This window comes from Hemiscyllium ocellatum, chromosome 8, assembly GCF_020745735.1.
Source record: "Hemiscyllium ocellatum isolate sHemOce1 chromosome 8, sHemOce1.pat.X.cur, whole genome shotgun sequence".
In the NCBI taxonomy this organism is placed as follows: Eukaryota; Metazoa; Chordata; class Chondrichthyes; order Orectolobiformes; family Hemiscylliidae; genus Hemiscyllium; species Hemiscyllium ocellatum.
Window position 1 is genome coordinate 36,355,612 of NC_083408.1, and position 15,489 is coordinate 36,371,100.

The 15,489-nt window shown below is 42.9% G+C and overlaps 1 protein-coding gene across 1 annotated transcript in view; it reads left to right on the top strand.

The window, feature by feature from the left end:
• ppp1r14d (protein phosphatase 1 regulatory inhibitor subunit 14D) overlaps nt 1-15,489 on the top strand; it is a 53,385-nt gene that overhangs the window by 34,625 nt on the left and 3,271 nt on the right. The window contains exons 2-3 of the mRNA XM_060828332.1: nt 9,402-9,482; nt 12,808-12,840. Of these exons, the coding sequence (XP_060684315.1) occupies nt 9,402-9,482; nt 12,808-12,840 (114 nt within the window). The remainder of the gene's footprint in view (nt 1-9,401; nt 9,483-12,807; nt 12,841-15,489) is intronic.

Here is a 15,489-nt window from a genome sequence, read left to right on the forward strand (position 1 = left end):
ACATAATCCATCAACTACTACCCTCTGTCTCCTTCCAGCCAGCCAATTCCTAATCCAAACCTCTAATGTATCCTCAATGCCATACCTCCGAAGTTTTAGCATTAGCCTACCATGGGGAGACAGGATACAACAGGATATAGATAAGCTGGAGACTTTACGGATGGAGTTTAATCTGGACAAAGGCGAGGTGATACATTTTGGGAGATCAAATGCAGGAGGAAAACATACAATCAATGGCGGGGCTCATAATAGCATCAACATACAGAGGGTATTGGTCTACAGTTCCCTGAATTCACAAGTGGATAAGGTGGTCAGGAAGGCATGTAGCATTTTGCCTTCATCAGTTGGGACATCGAGTATGAAAATTGGCAAGTTGTTTTGCAGCTGTATAAAATTTTAGGCCACATTTGGAATATTGTGTACAGTTTTGGTCACCACACTACCAGAAGGATGTGGAGGTTTTGGAGAGGTAACAGAAATGGTTTACCAAGAGGCTTCCTTTTGAAGTTATTAGCTATAGGGAGAGCTTGGACAAACTTGGTCTGTTGTCACTTGAACCTCGAATGATGAGAGATGACTTCATTGATTACAAAATGTATGAAAGGCATGGATAGAATGGATAGTAGGAGTCTTTCTCCTGGGATAGAAATGGGAATTACTAAGCAAAAATGTGTTTAAAGGTGTTGTGAGAGCAGAGGGTGGTTAATGTTTGGAATATGCTGCCACTGGAGGATTTTAGTTTAGGTTTTGTCTTTATTGTCATGAGTACTTAAGAACAAAAGTATAGCAGTACAGTGAAAAATTTTCAGTGCTGTCATCTTAAGCAGAAAAGTGAAAGAATAAGGTAGAAAGAAATAATAAGGAGAAAATATAAAGTTTAAAGGAGGAGGCAGATTCAATAGCAATGTGTAAAGTTGCCTCTTGAAGATAATGAATAGTCAGGAAGTCTAGGGATATGGACATTGTAGAAGCAAAAGTTTTAGTTCTGAAAGTCAACTTATGTTGAATGGCCTGAACCTGTGCTGTACAGTCATTTTGTTCTCTCTTTGTTCATCACCAAAGCTGCATTTTCAGATCTGGCTGTTATAGATTATCCTCAACTCTTAGTGGCAGGAACCAGGGTCTAGGTGCAAACTTAAAAATGGACACGCAACATGGATGCACAGTAATATAAACATTGACATCTACAAATATGGGTGCAGGATCAAATGCACACATGCACTAATAAACAGACCTATCCTGTCAATAAACACAGCAAAACACGCACAGTTACAAATACGTATTCACTCCCAAATACCTGCAGCTCGCAAGCAGATGTACGTGCACTCTATTTACTGGATATCACTCAATGGCAATCAAGAAGGTGAGCACAGGGTCCAGGTATCTTCATCCAATTTGTTGGCACATGCACTTCCTGGAGTCACAAGTCCATGAATCAGAATTGTGGATCTTGTCTGATTATTATTTTTTTTCTTTTCTACTTCCTACAACCGGGTGTCTAAGTCCATTATATCCACGTTTTTCCACTCGAGATGAAATCAGTTGTGTAGCTTTGCACTGACTCAAACTCAAACCTAGTTTGCCCGATTCACTAACACACCAAGTCAACCAAGGCTGAGAGATTGTGGGGAGCATGTATTTATAATAAAAGATTTTCACTTGTCTGACCTCAGCAGTACCTTCTCTTTCTGTTTGGAAGCATGTTTACCTTGCCACTGGAATGCAGTGGGGAGGAAGGAAGGAGACCAATAGTCACTAATAACTTTTATTACACAGTTGACAAAGAAACAGATTATCTTGACGTTTGCACTTGCTATATGTGGTGATAGTGGCATAACAATAACATTCTTGGACTTGAAACTTTTATATATAGAATTCCTACCGTGTGGAACCAGGCCATTCAGTCCATAGAGTGCATACTAGCCCGCTGAATATCACAAGCAGACCTGTAACCCTGCATTTGCCATAGTTAATCCACCTAGTCTGCACATGTTTGGACTGTGGGAGGAAACTGGAGCACCTGGCGGAAACCCGTGCAAACGCTACACAGATGGTCACCTGAGGCTGGAATTAAACCCAGGTCCCTGGTGCTGTGAGACAGCCAGGGTAACCACTAGGCCACCATTCTGCCCTTTTAACCTGCACCAACAATAACCCAGAAGCTCATGAATTCAAATCCCACAACAGCAAGTTCAGAATTGCTGAACACTGTTATGGCGATATCTGTTCTGAGAACCTCCCTCGCTCATTAACTGCTACTTCCATAGCAATGGTTCACCCTTAACTGGCATTCGAAACGAGCTGGAAGGTGACGGGGAGGTGGCAGCAGAAAGGCTCTCCACGAGCAACCACCTCCGGCCTTCCGTGGATGTGTGAGAAGATCTGGCCTTGCCCCACCCTGAGCATGAGAAGAATATGAAGCTTCCATTGTTTGTGTTCTGCTAGATGTTGTCAAGACCCCAGAATGTTCCAGGTCGTGTCAGCCACTGCTGGCATCACGCTTTGCAAACTGACAGGGAGAACTGAAGGTCACTGTGTTCTTTCAAAGAAAAAATACCTCTATTCAATACCCATTTACACAGAGTCCTTTCATTAACAATGTGAAGGAAACACCAGCATCAGAAAACTGCAGAAGGAAGCTTTTGTTCAACAATTTAACCCGTTGAACTTGAACAGCATGATTGGGTATAAACACTGGGTGCTAATCAAACTGTCAAATGCTATTTTTCAATATCTTGCTATAGAGGATCAGCCTGCAGCACCCCCGCCTCTGCGTGAGAACACTGTACACCCAAGGCACTGCGCAGAGAGTTAAGGCCATAATCTAAACCGACGTCACTAGTACGGCCTAGTCAAGGGTGTCATCTTTCAGGCAAGATATTAAATCAATGCTCTGTCTGAAACTTGATTAGATGTGGAACTAATCTGAAGGTGAATACAGGAGTTCTCTCTAGGATGCTAAGTAATATTTCACCTTCAATGTATAACCCTGAAACAGAGGCTTTGCAAAATAAATTGTCGCATTTCCAACATTATATCAGTGACTCATCTATAAACACCTGAACACCTCTACTTGATTCCAATCTGTAACTCATTTCTAGGTATCCATTATTCTATATGTAAAGTATCTGAACCCCTCCATTAATTCCCAGTGTGTAACTCACTCCCGGATAATCATTTCTCTATATATAAACCGACTGAACCCCTCAATTAGATACCAATCTGTAACTCATTCCTGGATATCTGTTATTCTGTCTTTAAACGTCTCACTCCTAGAGTGAATGTAATGAGGTCAGCCAAATGGACCTCAAAGAATGTGTTTCTTGATTAGACCAGATTAACAGCCCAATTTGGGAGCCCTGGCTAATAGATAAGAATGTGAGTGTCTAAAATAATTCATAGGCCAGTATCCAGGACAGTGCACGTACTGGAAAATCTACCCACGTTTGGCTTGAAGCAATTAAAATGCTTAGCAACATCCCAGTCAAAAAAAAAGAACGGGAGTGTCAGGGATTCTGTTCACTGAGGGAGCTGGATCAGTGTCAAGGACTGTCCCACTGTAAATAAAGGGTGACTCGATGACAGGATTACCAGTCTCTGGGAATTTATTTCACCCTCAGTCACCAACACCAATATCCTGTCTTTAAAAAAAAAGCCAGTTCCACAGTCTATGACAACAAAAAGAAATGTTAGGCATCCTCTTTTCTCTGAAAGCTGGATCTGTGGGAGCTGGATCAGTGTCCAGGACGCTCCGCGTATAAATAAAGGGTGACTTAATGGCAGGATAGCGACCTCTATGGAGTTATTTTAATAGTGATAAGAGTGGAATGCTGAAAGACCATTTGGTGTTTGGGATTAATGATGTAACCATGCAAAAGCACCTAGCTGAAGTCCAACTGGATTTCAAACAGGCACAACCACTAGCTTTATCGCTGGAAAATGCAGTAAGTGGAGCTTATGAGTTGCTGGGTATTCCTCGCCAGCCCATTAGCTGAGTGAAGGCAATTGTGTAGCCTCACACAGGATATATCCTGAACTGAGGGACTGCAGGTCAGAAGAATTGGCCATGCTAAATTGCCCATAGTGTTAGGTGCATTAGCCAAATGGAAATGGGTCTGGGTGGGTTACTCTTCGGAGGGTGGGTGTGGACTTGTTGGGCTGAAGGACCAGTTCCCGTACCCTAGGGAATGTAATCTGATCTCTATACACAGCAAATAACTGACCATTCTCAAACCTGCATCTGTTATGTTTTAGGCTGTGAATGTTTATTTCTTTTGTAAATTAGAAAATATGACATTACTAAAGCGGTGGATTTTACTGGTACTCAGCACACTGAGTACAATATTTTTCCCATGTGTCTTGAGAGTGATGACTGTTTACCTCCTCACTGCTGTGAGGCCGACACTAGGGATTTTCATTACGGTCTGTCTAACGAGCCTTTTTAATATATAAGGATGACTATAATCTTCTGGTAATTATCTCTGTGAAACTCGGTCCTTGCTTGTTTGGTATTTCTTGCTTCCACTCCTTTGACCGCATTAATTATTGCAGATGGACTGGTTCATTGATTATACGACTGGAGCCATGTTAATGATTAAGTTAAAAGCAGGTTGTGGTCTACTCAAGCGGTATAGCCGGAAGGTGACCTATTTTATTGTTGTTTTTTGTGTGTGAGCGTGTGTAGGAAAGTCAGTTCTGGTTGGGGGTAGTCCTGTAGGTTCCATCACTTGCTTTCCCATTTCTAAGCCATGCCATTGACACGTCTGCCCCTATTGTTTCCCCAGCTTCTGGTGGTCAATTAGAAAATAGACAGATTTCTGATTGCTGCATGTTCCTGATTGACACTTGGTCAAATAGTTTGATTGTTACTATTTCTCTAAATAACACCGCACGATTAGTTGTCAGTCTGTGTTTGTGACCTGCATGTTAACCTGGTACCCGAACTGAGGCTAAAGAATTGATGGATATTGGTGTTGATGCGTATGTACCTGTGTATGGTAGGAAGTGTTCAGAAAAGGAGATCATGTTTTATGTATCGCTCTCTCCAGGATTGGAGGTGAAGCTTCAGTTACTGCTGACTTCAGGCCCATTCTGAAAGCTTGGCAAACAAATTCTTGTTGCTGAATCTCCATCGGCAGTGTTAGCTAATTTCTGTCTTCTTAGGCAGTCCCTCAGGATTGAGGATGACTTGCTTCCCATGCAGCTCGATAGCTTCCGAAATGGCTGAGAAGTCCACTCCGTGATCTTCAGACTCTGCAGACAGTTCTTGAAGGGTTGGGTAAACATATGGTTTGGAGGTTTGTGCAATCCCTCTAATGGCTCGACTTCACTTCTGCTGATTCCCAACCAAGTGTCTCAATGTGTTCGGAACCTTTTATAAGCAATGCTTCCCATTCCAGTTGATCTCCATGAGTCAATGTGTATACTTAAACTCTTGGGTGCTTTAAGAACCTCTTGTACATGGATTTTCTGCTGTTTTCTGAACAGCCTCCCGCCATGACTGAGTTCCAAGTAAAGTACTTGTTTTGGGAGTCTGTTGTCAGGTATTCCAGTGATAGACCCCATTCAGTGTATCTGATTTAGCGTCTCAATGTTGACTTGAGAGAAAGTATTTTCTTGCCACAGGGCTTGGGGGATCCTACAGAGATGGAACTTCTCCAGTGTTTCATGAGGCCTACAGTAGATTGTTTTTATCTATTATAAAGATTCAGACAATGACTGCAGATGCTGGAAACCAGATTCTGGATCAGTGGTGCTGGAAGAGCACAGCAGTTCAGACAGCATCCAACGAGCAGCAAAATCGACGTTTCGGGCAAAAGCCCTTCATCAGGACTAAAGCTGAGTCTTTATGATATCTCCTGCTTGGTGAACTGTGATCTTTGTTTCAGGTTTGAGATACTTGGTCTCAAATAATTTTTTTTTACCTCATACTCCTTACCTCAGTTGGCCTAAGGCTGAACTAGAATATTGGAAGTCATAACAAACTTTTTCATCCATGTCTGCCTTCAGAGACACAGACAATAGTCCACATTTTCCAGGATCTAACTATAGCTCAGTCGATATAACTTTTATCCCTGCTGGAATATTATAATGGACTAGATCAGACACCTCAAAATATTTTAAGAAGGTGGCATACAACCAAATGTTTTCTCATTTTAAAGGTAGATGTGAAGTACATGATGCAGTGTGACTGGTCAAACTACCCAATATTAGACAAAACAATTTATTTAAACACTATTGTTAAAATACAAGCAAAGGAAAGTGGAACTTAGAATAACTTAACTCTATTGGAAAACTTAACTCATAGGTACTGTATCTATTATTTAGTTAACTGTTCCAATATAATAATGTCCCATAAACACACCCCTTGGCAAATCCAGCAACATGACGTTGTCCAATCCAGGAGGAGAAAAAACATCAAGAGAAAATTCGGAGACTGTGGCAGGCAGCTTCCAACTCTTCTGAGAGCCCAAGAGCTTTTGCTTAAAACTAAAGCTAAAAACTGAAAAAGAAACGGGAAAGCCTGGTCTGAGAGAGCGGGCTCCACCCAGGCTGCTTCCCCTGTTCCAACTTCAAAAAGAACTCCAAGGCATTACAAATTATTTACTTTCTTGGCGACAGCTCAGCATATCTCTGTCTTACACCTTCTTCTCTTCAAAAATAATAAACCGGGACAAAATACCGTCTTTGATGTGGCACATGGTCACAATATCACGGATTTAATTTGCACTTTAGCATGAGATCCAGGCAGACACTTCCGTGTCCAAACTCCAAGCACTACTTTAAAACATCATAGTCTGGCAGGGAGAAGTGGTTTAAGCAAAGAATTCAGGAGCAGGCTATAAATAAAGGCTGAGTTAAGAGATGATCTCAGTTTTTTTTTTAGCTGAGAGCACAGGAAGCACACCCTAGCTTCCATTTACTGTCTGGGTGACCAACTGGGTAGTTTGACACCTGTTTACAGAGACTAGGTATTGGAGTCAAGGGAATACAGAAAGGAACTCTTTACTATTGTGAGTTGTTGGTTGTCTGTCTGTGTTGTTTATATTTAAAAACACCAGGTTATAGTCCAACAGGTTTATTTGGAAGTACAAGCTTTTAGAGCTGCTCCTTTGTCAGGTGGCTAGTGGGGAAGGATCATAGGGCACAGAATTTACTGTTTTAAAAAAAAATCAGTGTCATAAAACTGATGCGATGCATTGAACAAACCTAGATTGCTGCTACGTCTTTAATCGCTTAGAATGGGGATGCAGGTTTTGATTGACTGATATGTACAGAGGAACCTTGATTATCCGAATATCAATTATCTGAATTTCGGATTATTCGAAGAAGATATCAAGGTCCCACAAATATGTTACATCAAAGAGGTAGGTGTATTTGGATTACCTGTATTTGAAGAATATGTGAAAACGCTGGCAAAAACAAAGAAACCCAAGCAGCTCAAGCAACAGTGACTGGATTTTTTAAAACGTAAGGGTTAGTTACACAGCCCTTTGCAAATGTAAGTGCTTTACTCCCACCACATTACCAGACTGTTCATGCAAAAGATGGCGGAGAAAGTAAGCATGTGCACGAGGTGGTGCTTCGGTCTTTCTATCGTGACAGTGAGTTCAGCAGAAACTGACAAATGCTCGTGTGATTGTAGAAGCTGTTTGGGAGCCTGCTTAATGCTGGGATTTCATTTATTTACATGATGGTAGGGTTTAGTCCTTCTCAGTTTAACCTGCAATTTGCAGAATGCAAAGATAAGTCTGTTTAAATAGGTGACTTATCAAAATTATAGATGTTAAAGAAACTATCTGGTAGAGCACAGCGTTAGAGCAGTATGGCTTCCCTTGTTTAAGGTCAAGTTGATTATCCAAATAATCAAATATCCCAACGAAATATTGTCCGACCATCTTGTTCGGATAATCGAGATTCCTCTAAATTTCAGAACTCTTTCAAGTCAGAGTCCCAAGATGATAACTTAAGGTTTTATATTAAAAAAAGTGACCACTCTGCTCAGACAATGCAGTAAAGCTGAGGTTAGAGTCTCCCAACCTTGAGTCAGACCAGTTCTATTTCCACAGTAGTAATTCATAAAATATCACATGTACTGCCTATAGGTTGTGTGGTTTTTGAACAAAATAGAATGTATCTGCAAATGCAAATTCATCACATGGACTTTAATGGTCCTGCCCCTCTAGCTACTTGATGAAGAGGCAGCGCTCTGAAAGCTTGTACTTTCAAATAAGCCTGCTGGACTGTAGCCTGGTGTTGTGTGGTTTTTTTCACTTTGTCCAATGCCGTCACCTCCACACCATGTATTGTTTATGACCTGGAAACTGGGCCGGAGCCTGAACTGAGGCTAAAGAATTTGATGGAAATAGGTGTTTGTGCGTAGGTTCCTGTATATGGTAGGGAAAGAGAAGATTGCTACAGATAGCACAGAGACTGCTTTTGCAAGTAAAGATTTGAGCTCTCCCAGCAGAGAAAGCTTTCCCTTGTGGGTACATGGGTGCCTTAATGAGTTTCTCTTTAATACTTGGTGCACAGAGCTAACCTGGTGTTAAGCCAGGGGTGAGGGTGGGTAGTGGACCAATTGTATTTCTAAGCAGCACTGAAACCAATCCGGTTGGTGGAGTGGAACAGTCCACGCTGAGTAATGGCTGCATGATGGTTAAGGTTTAGATTAGATTAGATTAGACTTAGTGTGGAAACAGGCCCTTCGGCCCAACAAGTCCACACCTACCTGCCGAAGCGCAACCCACCCATACCCCGAAATTTACCCCTTACCTAACACTACGGGCAATTTAGCTTGGCCAATTCACCTGACCCGCACCTCTTTGGACTGTGGGAGGAAACCGGAGCACCCGGAGGAAACCCACGCAGACACGGGGAGAACGTGCAAACTCCACACAGTCAGTCGCCTGAGTCGGGAATTGAACCCAGGTCTACAGGCGCTGTGAGGCGGCAGTGCTAACCACTGTGCCACCGTGCCGCCCAAGGTGTTGCAGACCCCAGAATTGTATGGCTACCTTTTGATCCAACAGAGTACAATCCCAATCCCTTGGATACGGGTGCTGAGCATCACAATCCTTTATGGTGGTACTTCCAAAAACATCTTCCCAGATTCCGAGGCTCAAATTGTCATGTCCCCTGAGTGTTGGAGTGGGAAAGCTACTGTTAATCTGTTAGGATTTGGTCAGAGCTCCAAAGCTGCCTCAGAGCTCGCAACCTCCAAATTTCAGCTCCCACCTCACTTGGAGTTCTGACCCCCCACCACCAACACCACCCCCCACCCCACTTTAGAAAGCCTTGCCTGTATGGAATCCAGTACTGGAAGTCACTGCTTCAATTGAGTCCAGTTGTGTTTTCCCAGATCTGCAGTAATGTTTTCCATAAATATATTATTTCTGAAGGAGGAAGAAATCCCGGATCTGGAGATCGACATCGATGAACTGTTAGAAATCTCAGATGAAGACCAGCGTTCAAAACTCCAGGTAACCACTTTCTGTTCTCATTGCTATTACTCTGATTTCAAACCATCTCCTTTGCTTCAGTCATTTTGCTGAGAATAGTCTTCACCAAGATTTGGAAGCATGAGTGAGAACCTCACTGAAACTGATTAAAATTCTGACAGGACCAGACAGAACAAAACACAGGAAGGATGTTCCTGATGACTAAGGAGTCCGAAACTGCCCCAGAGGATTGGGGGTGGGGAGTTGTTACAGTCTAGGATTATGGGATAGGCCATTTAGGACTGAGACTGGGAGAATTTTTTTCACCCAGAGAGCGTGGTGAGGAATTCTCTGCCATGGAAAGTGAGTGAGGCCAAAATGTTGAATGTTTTTAAGATGGTGCTGGATATAGATCCTAGGGCTAAGGAGATTTTTAGCGTATGGGGAGAAAGCGGGAACAAGCTAGCCCAAAAAAAGGGGAGTCTAGAAACCTCAGATCCCTGGAGCTGATTAAAGAGAGAGTACATTTTTCCCAGTTCTTCTGAATGTGCCCCTACTTTCTATGTTTGTAAGATTCCGTTAAAGAGAGATGGTCCCTTGATAGAATCTCCTGGCTATGATTTTATTAAAACGTACGTCCTCATGGGATAAGTCCCATAAAACTCTCAACTTTGTTGGTTAGGCTCTCGCTGCGCAATGGTGGCTGTAGGAACCACAATGCACTGCATTAATGAAACCACTCTATCACCCCATTAATAGATATAGGACTGCCTTTTCAGGAGAGCTCACGCGTGCAGAGCACAATGGATTAGCAGTCCATCGCCTTAACCACTCGACCACCTTATCTATGGTTCCGGGTGGACCTGAGGAAAAGTAATGGGGCTTTTCTGCGCATCAGTTTCGAGATGCCATTCTTGGCATTGGAAATTTTGTGTTGGGGGAGGGGTCGCATTGTGGAACCCAACAGATTTGAGGTCCACGGGCATTTTCAGTTTTCACAGTCATCTCCCAGTTTCCCCTTGCAATAGGAGGCTTTCTTGTTTGCTGGGTGGAAATTGCAGCCAAAGACCATTCAGTGATCCTGCTCCCTTTGGTAGTGGGCTGGCTGCTTTTACTGTGATGTTTTTGTTTTTCAAGAGGTGATGGCACCTCTCTGGGTGAAATGGCTTCCCCCCCCCCCCACCAGTTATTTACTTTGCACGCAAGTGATGCTGGGAAGGCTCAGTTTGTTCTTTTTTTAGCTTCAAGGCCCTGCCCACTGTCCTCCAATGGTCAGGAAAGTTGGCTCTGTGCCAATAAAAGGAACATCCTTTTGAAATTCTGAACAATCACTTCCTCCCACCTCTCTCCACCTTCTCCAAATAGGAGGCTACCATCATGGTGAAACTTCAGCGCAGTGTCTTGTCACCAGGTCCAGTTCCACATTTAGATTTGCCAGGGATCCCTTCCTGGGTCTAGTGGTATCATCTGCTGCAGGGGGTTGGGGGTGAGGGAAGTGCAAGGTGATCTTTTATTGAAAGTGAAATCAAAGAGCTGTGTATTGGAGAGGAAATTGTAGATGCAGGGACACTTAGTTTACAAGATATTTGGACAGGTAAGTGTAGAGGCAAGGTACAGAGGAAAATGGGCCAAACCTAGGCAAGTGGGACAGTTTAGTTGATTGGCATAGATGAGTTAGACTGAAGGGTCTGTTTCTGTGCTGTATGACTCTGCGCTATAGCGACACCGTAGGGTTATAGGTCAGGTAGGGGGAATAATAACAATGGTGCACCTTTCTGATGCCAACCAGGTTTTAGGTCCTGACACGCACGTCTCTTTAATTTCTGATCGGAGACCGAGAGAGCCATTAATGAGATGAGGCCAGAGAGAAATCAATGAGCTACTTTATTTCACAATGAGATGAACTGCACTTAGGAGCAGATGCACTTAATTTGCCTCATAAACAACTTTTGGTTAAGACTTGAAATAAAGGGCGGGTTACACTTCACCGTATCCTGACTTATCCCATGCTTTCTTTAACTCTATTCAAGCCCATTGGTATCCCCACAAGGGGGATTGGCCTTTGTTTAGAAAAAAAATATTATTCTTTTACGGCCTGTGGGTGTCACTGTCTAGTTCAGTGTTTCTTGCACATCCTAATTACCCTGGAGAAGGTGATAGTGAGCTGCCTCCTTGAAATATGATCGTATCTCCTTTTCAAAATGGCATTGAATACAATTCACGCAGGATAGGTTCACCCACAGTGCTGATGGGTAGGGTATTGCAGGATTTAGGCCCAGTGACAGTGAATGTGAACAGTAGGGTTCCAAGTCAGGATAGCGTGTGGTTTTAGTGTGGTGTTACCATGCACCTCAATCATAGAATCCCTACAGTGTGGAAACAGGCCATTTGGCCCAACACGACCACACCGACCTTCTGAAGAGTGACCCACTCCCCTACTACTCTCCATTTCCCCTGACTAAAGCACCTAATCTACACATCCCTAAACACTTCACCATGGTCAATTCACCTAAACTACACATTCTAGACTGTGGAAGGAAACCGGAGGAAACCCATGCAGACACTGGGAGAATGCACAAACTCCACACAGTCGCCCGAGGGTGGAATCGAACCCGGATCCCTGGTGCTGTGAGACAGTAGTGCTAACCACTGAGCCAATATGTCCCACCCATCTGCTGTCTTTGTCCTTCTAGGTGGTGGAAGCCTCGTGCTTGTAAGTTGCTGTTAAAGACTGCAGTGCATTTTGTAGATGGTGCACACTATGCATCAGTGATGGAGAGGGTGAATGTTGAAGATGGCACATGTGCAAATCAAACAGTTGCCTTGTCCTGGTTGGTGTCAGCTTGGTCCTGCACTCACATCCTGTAGACATTTTGTGTTTGTATGGTTTTGGTCAATGGTATACCTCGACTTCTCCACCCCCACACCCCCAACCTCCAGGATGTTGATAATGGGCTATTCAGTGATAGAAACACCATTTAATATTAAGCATAGATGTATAGATGTTGCAACTAGTGTGTTGTGAATGTTGCTTGCTGCTTATCAGCCCAAACCTGAAAGTTTGTTCAGCTTTTACTCATTTCGACACAAGCTGCTTCAGTATCTGAGGAGTCTTGAAGAATACTGAGCGTTTTGCAAACATCACTCCACATTCCTGCTTCAGACCATATGATGAGGGATGGGCTTTGATGAAGCAGCTGAGGTCGATTGGGCATGGGACATCACTTAGTTTGATGGTTTCCAGCATCTTGTGCCACTCAGGTTATGCTGCTAAAAAGATCAAAAAAGCCAGTCTGATTTTTTTTTAATGTCTCTTTGCTGTTCTCGATGCTTTAAACTAATGATTTTGATATCTTTTTCCTCACAGGAGATGCTGCATGAATGTTGTAAACCCACAGATGTAAGTGAACCCACCTGATCTCCATGACCTCTCCCTCACACACGGTTACTTCATTTGCAGGCCCCTCAGAAAGGAGTGTTGTTCAGGGGTTTTAGTAGATCAGCTAGGTCATAGGGCACTGGGTTAGGTGGATTAGCTGAGCTGGTGGACGTGCTGCATTGGGTGGTTCAGGAGACTTGCAGCTTCTTTCTTGTTGATAGTTCATGTCGACTGAGTGCCTGAACATAAATCTGGCTGGGTAGTAGAGATATTATGCTTGGAGCAATATGACCATACTTAACCTTTTGTCACATTGCTGTATCCCTCTCAATTACAACAAATCACACAATCAAGATAGCTACCTGATAACTTCGCGATTACTGTTGAAATAATATTACTGGCTTCACATCTCTATAGTCAAAAGGATCACAGCCTGTATAACTAAAGGAACAGAAACCAAAATTGGACAGATTGTAGGACTTGGATTAACCATACCTGGATCATTTGAGTTCTGAGCTCTGTTATTAGATAAATTTATATAAAGGAAAATGCAAAAACACTATTACCAATAATAAGAGGGTACAACGAGAGAAAATTGAAAAGATAATTCTGAATGAATCTTGAATGCTTTGTCGGGGTTTGATAAGGAAGATGTTTCTACTTGTTGAGGAACTAGATAGTCTTTAGGATATTGAGATAGTCACTACAAAATTCAATGAAAAATTCAGGAGAAATATCAGGAGAAGTATTCAGGGTTCTTAGAATGTAAATAGCATAGATGTATTTAAGGGGAAGCTCAATGAGCACACGGGGAAGGACTAGATGAATAATCCGAGAGGGTTAGCTGAAATAAGGTAGGAGGCAGGTCATGTTGAGTGGAAGGCCCTGTTTCTTTATTGCAAATGCTAAGTAATTCTGTGTAAGAAGTGAAACCGAGGAATCTTCTCCAGCTCTGGTGCAATGTGTGGAACAAAAGTGGAAATAAATGGAAAAAGGTAAACTGCTCCCAGTGGACATTTTATCAAAACGTAAAGCATTTTCAACTCCGGAATGTCAGTGCACATTATTAATGAGACCAAAATATGTAAAGTAACTACCCTGTGCCAACATACAGCACCAATGAATTTAATACCTCCTCTCTCAATCCGCTCAATGCCTTTCAGTCCCTACTATCAATTTGCTTCTGACAACATGAAAAGCTTAACATTAGAGGAACGTTTGAGGACCCTCTATACTCGGAGTTTAGAAGGATGAAGGGTGACCTAATTGAAACTTACAGAATACTGAATGGCCTGGACTGAGTGGATGTTGGGAAGATGTTTCCATTAGCAGGAGATACTAGGACACCGCCTTAGAGTAAAGGGAAGACCTTTTTAGAACGGAGATAAGGAGAGACTTCTTCAGCCAGAGAGTGGGGAATCTATGGAATTCACCACAGAAAGAAGGCTGTGGAGGCTAGGGCATTGAGTATACTTAAAACTGAGATAGATAGGTTCTTGATTGTCAAGGGAAGGAGGTGGGAGAATGGTGTTGAAAAACGTATCAGCCATGATTGAATGGCAGAGCAGACTCGATGGACTGAATAGCCTAATTTCTCCTCCTATGTCTTTTGCTCTTAACATGATAACCTCCCTCTCAATTTTTCCCAGGTGGTCTGCTCCTTATGCAGAAAGGCCTTCACTTTGGCTAGTTAATTCAGAATAATCAAATCCTCCAACCCTGGCAACATCCTTGTAAATCTTTTCTGAACCCTTTCAAGTTTCACAACATCTTTCCGATAGGAAAGAGACCAGAATTGCATGCAATATTCCAACAGTGGCCTAACCAATGTCCTGTACAGCCGCAACATGAACTCCCAATTCTTGTACTCATAATCTGACCGATAAAGGAAAGCATACCAAACGCCTTCTTCATTATCCTATCTACCTGCGACACCGCTTTCAAGGAGCTATGAACCTGCACTCCAAGGTCTCTCTGTTCAGCAACACTCCCTAGGACCTTACCATTAAGTGTATAAGTCCTGCTAAGATTTGCTTTCCCAAAATGCAGCACCTTGCATTTATCTGAATTGAACTCCATCTGCCACTTCTCAGCCAATGCCCATCTGGTCCAGATCCTGTTGTAATCTGAGGTAACTCTCTTCGCTGTCCAATACACCTCCAATTTTGGTGCCATCTGCAAACTTACTAACTGTACCTCTTATGCTCGCATCCAATTCATTTATATAAATGACAACAAGTAGAGGACCCAGCACCGGTCCTTGTGGCATTCCACTGGTTACAGGCCCCCAGTATGAAAAACAACCCTCTACCACCACCCTCTGTTTTCTACTTTTGAGCCAGTTCTGTATCCAAATGGCTAGTTCTCCCTGTATTCCATGAGATCTAACCTTGCTAATCAGTCTCCCATGGGGAACCTTGTCAAATGCCTTACTGAAGTCCATATAGATCACGTCTATCCTCTGCCCTCATCAATCATCTTTGTTACTTCTTCAAAAAACTCAATCAAGTTTGTGAGACATGATTTCCCACGCACAAAGCCATGTCGACTATCCCTAATCAGTCCTTGCCTTTCCAAATACATGTACATCCTGACCCTCCGGATTCCCTCCAAAAACTTGCCCATCACCGAGGTCAGGCTCACTGGTCTATAGTTCCCTGGCTCGTCCTT